The sequence below is a fragment of the Cynocephalus volans genome, chromosome 5, assembly GCF_027409185.1.
Source record: "Cynocephalus volans isolate mCynVol1 chromosome 5, mCynVol1.pri, whole genome shotgun sequence".
Classification (NCBI taxonomy): Eukaryota; Metazoa; Chordata; class Mammalia; order Dermoptera; family Cynocephalidae; genus Cynocephalus; species Cynocephalus volans.
The window spans coordinates 87,889,939-87,901,777 of NC_084464.1; the positions used below are offsets into that span (position 1 = coordinate 87,889,939).

The window sequence follows — 11,839 nt, forward strand, 5'->3', positions numbered from 1 at the left end:
AATTATGGATGTCACAGGGCATGCAGCCATTTTTAAAAACAAATAACAGAATAATCTCTTTTCAAATGACTATATGACTGAGTTATTGTTTTCCTTTTTTAGCTCGTGTTGCTGTGGCTCAAAGCAGTTCACTTAATCTCTTTGCAAACCGTGATGTGGAGCTAGAACAGAGAGCCATGCTTCTTAAAAGATTAGCTTTTGCTATTTTTAGCAGTGAAATTGACCAATACCAGAAATATCTGCCAGATATACAAGGTAAACAGTGAAACACTTTATTTTCTTGATCTTTCAAACTATAAGATATTTTTTGTTCCTTAGAAAATAGTTTCCCTAAATTGTAAGTTGGGGTGAAATATACCAAGTGTAGGTAGATGGGGAATGTTGTAGAATTAGAAATTTTTCTACCGAAATAAAAACAAGCAAAATTATCACCACCAGTAATTAAAAGAAATCAACACTGAGTTTGTAGAAATTGTCTAAATGTGGTCTCTATTCTATTGTTTTAGTTCAAATTTCCTAGGAATACATGTTTGAGGACGAATTTATGAGACTGTTTTGCTGCAGGCAGGCAGGAGTATTCTTTCATTATGGACAAGAGGTCATATACTGTAAGGAGAGGGCCAAAATAAAGGCAGAGCCAGGAAATTGTGGCTAGAAGTAACATTTGGAGGTCTGTAATTTGGGGGCTGAGTAACGGGTTGTATAAGGTTTTTGATAACCTTAATTAAACGGGTTTGGCGACCCTCTGTGTCCCAAATACTGGTGCATTCATCACCCCATGCCACCAAATAGCACTACAATGGGGATGAACTTTACCCAGGGCAGAATTATTTGCTGCTCAGTGTGCTGTGCAGCCTCTAGCCTCAGGACCCAACACAAGAACATGATAGTTATCTCTCTAATGAGATTTTTCTTTTCTCCTGGAATAAAGTGATTGTTTCATTCCTAACCTTTATATCTAGATTCAGATAAGTAACAAGCAACATGTAGACTATTTGTCCTGTGATTTTTTTTGGCGGGGTGGCGGGGTTAAGGTGCAGAAAGCTGGCTGGGATCCGAATTTTTTTTTTTAATTTGACTGGACCAGTGCTACTCAAAGTGTGGTCCATGGACCAGTACCAGTATGTTACCCCATCCATGATAAGTACAGAAATTTAGAGTAAACATTTTGAACTTTTATCTGCTCTTTGACAGAATCTGTTGAATCTAATAAAATGACATTTGTATTTTATATATCTTTCTTTAATTTGATTTCTCTAGTATTTCATTTTTATTGTACTTTATGAAAGTACCAGTCTTTAGCAGATTAGAATTTTTTTAAAATGCTGGCTCTTCACCACAGATAGTTTGAGAAGTACTGGACCAGATGGTATAGAAAGTTTTATATGATAATGATTCAAATTATTCAGGTATTGAAAATATACCGCGTTTCTTTCAGAGAGATTGGTTGAGAGTCTCCGTTTGCCCCAAGTGCCAACTCTCCACTCTCAAGTGTTCCTATTTTTCAGAGTGTTACTTTTAAGAATGTCTCCACAACATCTTACCTCGCTCTGGCCTACCATGATTACAGAACTTGTGAGTTAATTTTAATTCAATCAGGTTATAAATCTAAATTATAAAACAATGTGATTAGTTTCCATGTGTTTAGTAGATAAAAACTGATCTTGGAAGATTAAACCAGTTACAATTTTTACAAATGAAAATAGTAAAACAAGTCAGATTCCATCTCCACAGAGCTTAAACTTCCAAATATGCAACATAGAAGACCACCTCCTTATGAATCATTACTTCATCTGATCTGGTTTCATGCTCAGTCTCTTCTATACCACATTTTTAACCTTGTCATGGCCAACAGGCTGGTTCCCACTTGTAGCAGTACCTCGAGTGATAGATATGGTTGGGCTGAATTTAAATGGACTGACAAAAGGCATGTAGTCACTCTTGAAGTACAGCACTTATTCCAGTTAAACTTGCTCCAGAGAGAGACTTTCACAAAGATTTTATAAATTCCCAAACAGTAAAACCTTCTCAAGTCCCACCTAACCATTTCTATTCCTCTCCTCAAACCATACCTGGTCATCCTCATCCTCATTGGAATGATGTGGGGAGTTATGAAAGAGGGGTGAGTAAAGAAAGGGAAAGGAATCTGTATCTCTGAAAACCCAGCTTTATAATTTCCCCACAAAGAAATTTGCTTTGTGTAGAGCTAGGGCTAGGGTCTGAAGCTCACAGACCCCTTGAGCCTGTTCACAAACCCTTCACACGCAGGTCTATGAGCTAGGTAACCAGCAAAAAGGTCCTTGGAGCCTTGGTTGAAGAAGAAAAAGTCTTTATTCAGCACACACAACACAATGAGCTAAGCAGTCTGCAGAGAGACTCAGAAACTCAACCGCTAGGGGCAAAGTCCAAAGAAAAACTGAAACTGAGCAGCTGCCAGCAGAGTAAACATGCTCAATTTTTAGACACTTAGATGCCAGCTCTACCCTCAGCCTGATTCACAAATTGCAGAACACACAAAAGCAAGTAACTGGAAAGATACATGGGTGCACATGCACACCAACTCCACCCACACACAACTTGTCTACAAGAAATGTTGAAGGAGCCTGACTAAATTATCCTATTTTCACCACAGTTTGATATTTTTCTTTTCTTTTTTTTAAAATTTAATAACTGAATGAACATAATCACCAAAAGCAAAAGCCTGCCTTCATCTCACTGCACTCTGCCAGATGATTAGCAAGGCGCTGTGCTGCTAAAATAACGTTCAGAAACTTAGTATAATTTAAAAGATCCTGAAGATGTATCTGAACATTTGTTTTTTGTATTAATGAAAATACAGCCTAAAGATAACTTGAAGAAATTAAACTCCAGTTTAAATAAACATCTCACATTTATGTCATGGTCTTCAGGTACAGGTATTTTTACTGATGGAACAGGAACTTACTGCTGATGAAGATATTTCACGGTAATGTGTAATTTATTTCAATATATTCTCAGTTCTTACTATTCTGAAATCATACATAATGTTATTCAACAATGAGTATACTGTTTCATCTAAAAACTTTATATATTTAGTCTATTATTATCTAATTCATCATGTTTGAATATCGTGTAGTTTCACTTATTCCTTAAGCATTTTATTTTTATTTTTTTAAGTTTATTAACTTTTTTTTTTTTTTTTTTTTACATTCTATGATGTTGTGGAGCAGTCATGGGGGAGGGGGAGAGAGGAAGTGGGAAGAAAATAGGGTGGGAGAAAGAGGAAGGAGGAGGGGCAGGGTTGAGGCCTGTGGCACCCCTCTCATTCCTGCAGGGGAGACCAGGGGGCTTCCAGCAGTAGCTTGGTCATTGCTGGGCTGGGTGCAGATGTCACGGGGGTGTGGCCGAAGCCCTGGCTCCCCACTGCCCCAGCTTGGGAGGTCATCTCCTTAAGCATTTTAGACTGGATGAAACTATCAGCATTCATGGCCTTTGCGCTCTAGACACAAATTTAGTTTAAAGTAATACAGTATTATTTCAGCTACATGAGCCATGTTGGTTTTGGTAGGTCAGAACGGCCACAATTTAATGTAGAGGCAGTTTATTAATGTATGCCTAAGTATTTTTTATTTACGCAGGAATTTTTATACAAATTTATAAATTGAGAAGTTCCTTTAAGACCATGTATCTTGAATATATTTTATTCTTATTCAGTGCTAGGTTTACAATTAGTCTTCTGTACTAGTAACTGTGTTTATTATAGAAAGCTTCCCTCTCATCTTTCCAGAAGAAAGCTGACTAGTAGTGAGGTTTCTTGGTTTCACAGTTTGTATTTTTATATGTCCTAAGAGTATAACACAAGTTATGTACTATTTTACATTCTTAAAATTTAAAGAGCAAAAGTGAATTTTTTATTTGAGAACAGCAAAATTAATTTAGTCATGACCTTGCTTAGCAATTACTGGTATGTTTATATCAGGATGATTATGAAAAATATTAGCTGGCACTTTTAGATTTTCCAGGAATTCCCTATGAGTAAATGTGTCCAGCTGCTGACAGCACTGTCTCCTGTTTATAGGACTTCAGGCCCTTCTGTGGCTGGTCTGGAGACAACCTATACAGGAGGTAATGGCTTTTCTACTTCATATAACAGCCAGCGGTGGTTAAACCTCTATCTCTCTGCTTGCAAATTTTTGGATTTGGCTCTGGCATTGCCCTCTGAAAATCTTCCTCAGTTTCAAATGTAAGTAAAAGCAAGGATGTTATATGGATATTTTTGAAAATGCATTTGTGTAAGTTGAAATATTCATAATTTTTACTAAAATATAATTATTTTGGCAGGGGGATGATGTGGGACAGCACAATTATTGGAAGTGAATAGTTGATGGGGATATGTTATGGTTATGTCCATTTAGACCATTCAGTCAACAAACTGAGTACCCTCCAGATGTGAGTCCACGGGGTACATGACTCACAAGCTTCCAGTCCAGTGGAGAAGACGTACACTTCAGCACATGAGGAATATTACAATAGCTCATGTGCATGATGCTGTACCCTGAGGAGAGTTTTAAAGTGAGGTGGTAGCAAGTGGAGGTTGGGGGATGGAGGCACATTTGGGAAGACAGAGGCAGGAGCAGAAATGGCATGTCTACAGTGTTGAAAGACCACTAGTGCTGGAACAGAATGTTGAAAGAAGAGGCTGGAAAGGACTAAATTATGTAAAGCCTTGTAAGCTGTATTAGAGAACTTGGACTTTATCCTAAGGACAGTGGGAAGTGATTGAAGCATTTTAAGGAGGGAAGTGATGTTAGGTTATTAGGCTTGTATTTTAGGTTTATTTCGACTACATAGTGTGGAGAAAGGACTGGAGATAAGCAAGACTAGAACCAAGAGGGCTGATGTATTTTAGATGATGATGAATTGAAAGGAGTGAGGACAAAATTGATAAAAATAAATTCTCACTATGCCTTGTTCATAAGTGCTCAAAAATATTTTTGGTTTTTCATATCTAAATTTCATATGTAAGATTATCAAAATGTATCTAATTTGAGAATTTATCCACAAAATCAAATATGTATTTATATAATGTATTATTATATTGCCTTATTCTTCATAATAATAGGATAAAGAGTAAGATATCAGAATCTTTTTTCTATCTTTTATTTGAACATACTTAAATCTCCAAAATTGCTGTTTCACACACTTACTTTTTATTAAATTTCATGGTAAGAACTAGAAATTATTTTAAAATTAATTTCAGTTCCTTTTTTTTCCATTTGAAAACTTATACATCTACTTCTGACGAATTTCAGTGGTTGGATATCTATTAAACATGTTAATCCTGGAGAAGTTCAGAAAAGGATACTAAGCAGAATTGTAAAAAAGTGACCAAATTAACTAGGATACTTACATTTACAAAGTGATAGAAACCATGAGGGTACTTCAAAAAGTTTGTAGAAAAATAGAATTAAAAGGCAATACGAATATTTCCATGAAATTTTTGAAGAACCTTTATACTCTTCAGTGCTCTGAGAAGAACACTTACTGGTATGCTCATGGTATTGACTTTTTGTCTTCCATGACAAGAATCAAAATGAGTTTATTCTCTTTGTCAAGATATCATTACTACAAAGTGGGAGAGAAACATGCTGTAATACAGTTTTTTAAAACCTGCATCTTTTTAAAAATAAAAAATCTATAAAATAGAAGAAAACATGGAGAATTTATTAATCTTGAAAGAGTAATATCTTTCTAAGCATGATCTATATTCAAAAGTTCAAAATATTTGATAATTTTACTATATATAAATTTTAAAGTATCTGTAACTAAAAAGTATAAAATGTAAAAGACAGGAATAAATTGGGAAAAGGTATTTGAAATGTATATGACAAAAATCTAATATGCTCAACATACAAAAATCAATAACCTAATAGAAAAAATGGGCCAGTGAATGACACAGAATAGTTCATTGTAAAAGAATGGCTTCTAAACATAGGAAAAGGTACTCAGCTATACGCATAAAAAAAATTCCAGTTAAACGTTGATAACCATCAGGATGGTAAAGATCTAAAAGCTGCTTTCCCTTTACTCTTAACAATAGAAGCATTCCTGTTGGAAGTATACGTTGGTATTGTCCAATTGTTCTCCAAAGAGGTTATATTTACCAAAATTTAAAATATATATTCTCTTTAAGGCAGTAATTCTGTCACATCCAAGGATTTATCCTATCACCAGCCTCTGAGATGTGCACAAAAAGAAGCATTACATAACAGTAACCATTGTGACACTTCTGTAATAGCAAGAGATTGGACAATATAGGAGACTGGTTAAATCAGTACCTTCCAACACTGGAGTACTATGTAGCTGTTAAAAAGAATGGGGTTTTGTATAATATGGAATGATCTTCAAAATATATAATTAAATGAAAACAAGCAGGAATCATGTTTGTTTTTTTAAAGGAGAAGGTTGGCTGTGTGATATGTGCTCTTCTATGTATAAACTCTCTCTGGAAGGATACACAAGAAACTGGCAACATTGACGGATCCTATGGTGGGAGGGAGACTATCTTTCTTTGGAATGACCTTTTATACCGTTTGAATTTTTTCGTTAGTCAGGTATTAATTTTACTTATTAAAGATAAAAATTCTTTAAAAAGACAAAGGAGATGTGAAAGAAACCCTAGCTACATTTTTCTTAAACTCTTTCAGTTCTTTGCCCCCTTACTGTGTGATTAGTGAACATCTGATTTTATATGTCGGAAAATCAAGTCTTTGTTATAGTACAAAAAGATGATAAGCTAAATAAAACCAGTTTCCTTTTAAGAACTCTTTGTTCACTAATGAGGAAGGAAACATTTGAGTACTTGCTTTTTGCTCATAAAAAAATTAGTGATGAATTCTCTGCAAGTGTACATATCATTTACCCCTTACAACCTGATGAGATAGTTAATATCTTTATTTAATGATGAAGAGAAGGCTCAGAGAGGTTAAAAAGCATACCCAAGATGACAGGGCTACAAGTGGCACAGCTGATACTTGAATAAGTAGTGGGGGTCATGATCTTTCTACCTTATTATGTGGCCTCGTCTTAGATGGCACAAAGTCAGTCTTACTGATGGTGGTATTATTCTTCTTTACATAGGTACCGATGGGCCTTTATTCCAGAAGCCTCAGATGATTCAGGTTTAGAAGTCAGAAGGCAAGGCATACATCAACGAGAATTTAAACCTTATGTGGTACGACTAGCAAAACTTCTTCGGAAAAGGGCAAAGGTATTACATTCTTTGTTTAAATTTGTTTGTTTTGTTTTATGTAACTACATGTTGCATTAGTGAGGTGTTTATTAAATACTTTCTAGGAAACTGAGGACATTATCAAGTTGAGCTATTTTGAAAACAAGTCCCTAGTTTTGAGAATTAATGTCCATGAGCCTAATATTTCAGACATTTAAAAAACACATGGTATGTATATTAAAGGAATAATTGGTTATATTTTTTAAAAGAAAAAGGAAGTCTTTTGTATATTAACAATATCTACCTTAAAATATTTTCCCCTCTAGAATAATAACCTTGGAACTGTGCATGTAAACACACTGTAGTCCTAAAGGGTTTTTATGTCAAAAACTTGAGAACTTAATACACCCAAAATGTTCATCTTAATACCATGATGAGAAACAGGAAAATATGGGCTGATCAAGAAAAATGGAATACTAAAAGGGATTTTTACAACCAAATCTGTCAGATTTGTTACAGCAGAACTAATCAGTGGATAAATACATTATATGTTTCCAGTTTTTAAAAACTGAGTCATATTTCATCAAAATTGAATTAGCCAGGGCCGAGCCCGTGGCGCACTCGGTAGAGTGCTGCGCTGGGAGCGCGGCGACACTCCCGCTGCGGGTTCGGATCCTATATAGGAATGACCGGTGCACTCACTGGCTGAGTGTCGGTCACGAAAAAACGACAAAAAAAAAAAAAAAGAATTAGCCAGACCTCAATCAGAATAATAAAGGGAATAATTGTTAGCATTCATTCTTTGTCCATATGAAGTAAAATGTATATGCTAAAAATTCATTTTCTTTTGTTTTTTTTGATTATGACCTACACAGTAAGAAATGCATTTACTTACAAACAATACTTGCTCTTAACACAAGATATTTTCTTTTCTGTAGTTCCTATTGTTGATACTGATTGTTTTATTTAAAAAGATTTCAAGACCCTCCCCCAACCTGCAGTTTTTAAAACACCACTCAAAATTAAACTGTCCATATTATAAAAGTATTGAAGAGACTCAAAAATATAAAGTATCTACTTTAAGTGCAAAAGTGGAAATTTGCTTAAAACATATACTATAAATTGTAGAGATAAAAAATTTGTAAAACCTATTTATATCTTATGTGCATTATTATCTTTCAGTATGCATCAGGCTAATTTATTACAGACCTTTGCCCAAAAAACAATAATAATGAAATTGGCATGTTCATCATCAGGCCTTTGATATTAATCTTTTGTCATCTTTTCTTTTGCATTCAGAAAATTTCAAAAATAAATTGTACAATTTACTTTACAAGACCTAGTTTGCGGTATGTGCTTTGAGTGCTCAGAAATTTTCCAGTCTTCTGGAGTTCCACAATCAGGCAGCAGCTTTTAAACTGAATTCCACAAACTATAGAAAAAGAATGGAGGAAGGCGATTAAAAAGGAGGTTTACTTGAAGGACATAAAGAACTTTATTTAAAATCCCAGTTGCTTTTTTAGAAGCTAAATAAAAGGACAGAGATGATGATAAAAGTTGGGTCTAAAGTTTAGGATAGGACCTGGGTACTTTCACTTTGATATCACAGGGTTTGGAAAAATAATCATGACATAAATCCAGAAGCAATGTGATTATGCAAGGGTACTTCAAAAACTTTATGGAGAAACAACTAAAAGGAATCTTTCCACGAACTTTTTGAAGTACCCTTATATATGACCCCAGGCACATGTCCTTCCTGTTATCCTTGTTATCTCATTAATAATGAAAATTTCCATAAGACTTCACTTATCCAAAGGATAAATATGAATCTTTTGCCCAAAACTTGTCCCACAGAATAAGAAAACTCTTGATTGGAAAGCATCTTTCCATCCAAATCACTTTAAACAAGGTCTTCATGGCCAAGCATACTTCTCACTGGAACAAAGGCTATGAGTTCTCCTCTTTCCTTCCACAGGACAAGGAGGACTTTAAGACAGTGATTTTGGAGGGACTGGAGATGGCCAAGCATCAGGTGAGGGTGGCTGTTTGGTGCTTGTGATATGGCAGCAAATGTTGCCACATCTGGACCAAATATTGAGACACAAACCCAGGTCTGGATTTCAACAGGTACAAGAGAGGTAAACAGGAAGGAAGTCTTTCTTCAAGTGTAGAGTGGTGAAGTCAAAGGAGGAATCATTTGTACACAAACATGTTTGACTTTAACATTGAGGAGGAGGTATAGTTCTGATTAAGAACAGCAGAAACACGGAAACAAGTGTACTCTTTTTGGTCAAAAGCTTAGTAAAAATCCCTCTCCCTTTGAAAGCAAATCTTGATAAGATTATAAATGAAAGATTACATCACTTAGTTCTCTAACACTTGGAAATTAGCTATATAGAGGGTGCAAGCATATTATTCATTTTCCTTTAGGATAAATTCACCCTTTGATTACCATTGAACTGCAGTGTGATTTAGGGGACTAGAGGTGGTTTGGTCAGTCAGTACCTGAGTAATGGCAGTCAGTGATATGAGAGCTGATCACAAGATTTTCATTAAAACCGTGTCACAGATAAGAAAAAGGAAGATGATTTTATATATCCTATAATGTAGATTAGAGGTTAGATAATTGCTAAGATTTTGTTTTTTGTTTTTGTTTACGGGGGCACAAATTAAAAACTAGATCTTTTCTTATTTGCTCCTGGAGTCTTCATTTTAACTTAAATATTTTCCTTTCTCAGGATTTTGCTTTAAAAAAAAAAAAAAAAAAGCAAACGAGAGCACACACAACAAAATAATAATTTGCATCTGTTTTCTCCACAAAGAAACTAGTTGTATTAAAATATTAGGTAAACTATGAAAGTTTCTCAGCAACACCTGATCTTAGAAGGCAACCTCCATTTGTTAATGAACATGAGATTGTAATTCCGGTTCCTAAGTCTCGCTTAATGATTTTTTTTCCTTTTTCTATCCAGTTCATAGTTTACTTTCATTATCTTAGTGTGTTGTTATATCTGTGATTCAGCCCAAGTTCTAACATCTTCAGTACTGTTACATTTCTCTAGATAGACTGACTTCTGTAGATGTGTTTGTGTAATTTAGTTGGCTTCTTAAACTAGCTTCTTAATACACAAATTATTTGTGTTTATATTTAGTTAACAGAGTTTTCAGACAAATTTTCATTTGACTTCTCTACTATAAGAGATTAGATTTTCCCATTTTATAAATGAGGGACCTTTATGTGTCTTGCCTACAGATACCACATAGGACATAAGTGGCAGAGCCAGACCACTACCCCACTTCTTTTGACTCTAGGTCCAGCTTTCCTCCCCATGTCATTTAGCATAACCCAAAAGGAAATAACATCTCTCCTGAGGGATCCCTTTCTTTCTCTGTACTGAAGTACTGACAGTAATTATTCATTTTGGACCCTGCTACCATCTTGCGGCAAGTTTAGGCCATTTGGTTAACAGGGAATTAACTGATAAACTAATGGTGAAATGTATAAATGTCTTTATCCCTTCCTAACCTTCTGTCCTTTTGTGATCTAGTCCTTGGCTGCATTAGTGAGAGTCCAGAAATCTGTGAGCTTTTTTGAGTATATGCAAAGCACAACATAAACTTTTATATTTGACTCTCCCTATTTTTGTCCAAAACCATTTCTTCTAAGCTTACCTGTGCATTCTAGTCAGAAAATATTTCTACAGTGTTAGACCCCTCTATATAAAATTAATAAGAGGTACTAAAAGGCCTCAGTTAGGAGCAAGGGTTTTAATTAAATACGGAATGCAGCCTTATTTGTTTCTTAACTCTGATTGCTTCTAACGTACTATGTCATCTGTTAATAACAATTCCCTTTTTGTTTTCTGCAGAAAAATCCAGAGGAAGACAGCTCAGGAAGAACATTGGATTGGGAACCCGGGCACTTGCTGCTCACCATCTGTACCGTGCGCAGTATGGAGCAGCTCCTGCCATTCTTCAATGTACTCAGCCAAGTCTTCAACAGCAAAGTCACAAGCCGATGTGGAGGACACTCAGGGAGCCCCATCCTCTACTCCAATGCCTTCCCTAATAAGGACATAAAACTGGACAACCACAAGCCATTTTCCAGCAAAGCCAGGCAAAAAATAGAAGAGATGGTAGAAAAGGATTTTCTGGAGGGGGTGATAAAAAATTGAGCACCACCAGTGGTTCCATTTAGCTTGATGTAAATGTAACTATTTAAAACCAACAAACACCCCGCTCTAAGTTGTATAGTTTCTTTTCTTTTCTTTTTTGGTATGTAACAAAAGACTTCAGGTTGTATTTAATTTAAATATTTGTAAATAAGAGCAAATGTCTGAATGTGGCCTGAATCAAGTTTAAATATTGTTGGCTCATATTGATTATGGTGCCTAAGAGAGATCTATATATACATATATAGTCCATTGTTTTATTGTTCTGAGTTGTCCTAAACCTGCAATACACACGCACATTTTTTTTTTCTATTGATTTCAGACTTGGTTTAATTTAGATTGGGGATTTTTTTCTTTCCGTTATTAACCATGTTCTGGTATCAGAATGGTGTCGCTTCTCTGTCAGAGGCTTGGTAATGTTCTACAATTAGTTTTTCTTCCACATACCTTCACTAAG

The 11,839-nt window shown here is 35.2% G+C and overlaps 1 protein-coding gene across 1 annotated transcript in view; it reads left to right on the top strand.

Annotated features, from left to right (window-relative positions):
- Positions 1–11,665, top strand: part of DOP1A (DOP1 leucine zipper like protein A) — a 99,133-nt gene extending 87,468 nt beyond the window's left edge. Inside the window, exons 32-38 of the mRNA XM_063096685.1 lie at positions 103–255; positions 1,439–1,575; positions 2,910–2,965; positions 4,058–4,222; positions 7,120–7,249; positions 9,186–9,242; positions 11,080–11,665. Of these exons, the coding sequence (XP_062952755.1) occupies positions 103–255; positions 1,439–1,575; positions 2,910–2,965; positions 4,058–4,222; positions 7,120–7,249; positions 9,186–9,242; positions 11,080–11,385 (1,004 nt within the window). The 3' untranslated portion in view covers positions 11,386–11,665. The remainder of the gene's footprint in view (positions 1–102; positions 256–1,438; positions 1,576–2,909; positions 2,966–4,057; positions 4,223–7,119; positions 7,250–9,185; positions 9,243–11,079) is intronic.
- The last annotated feature ends 174 nt before the right edge of the window (positions 11,666–11,839 follow it).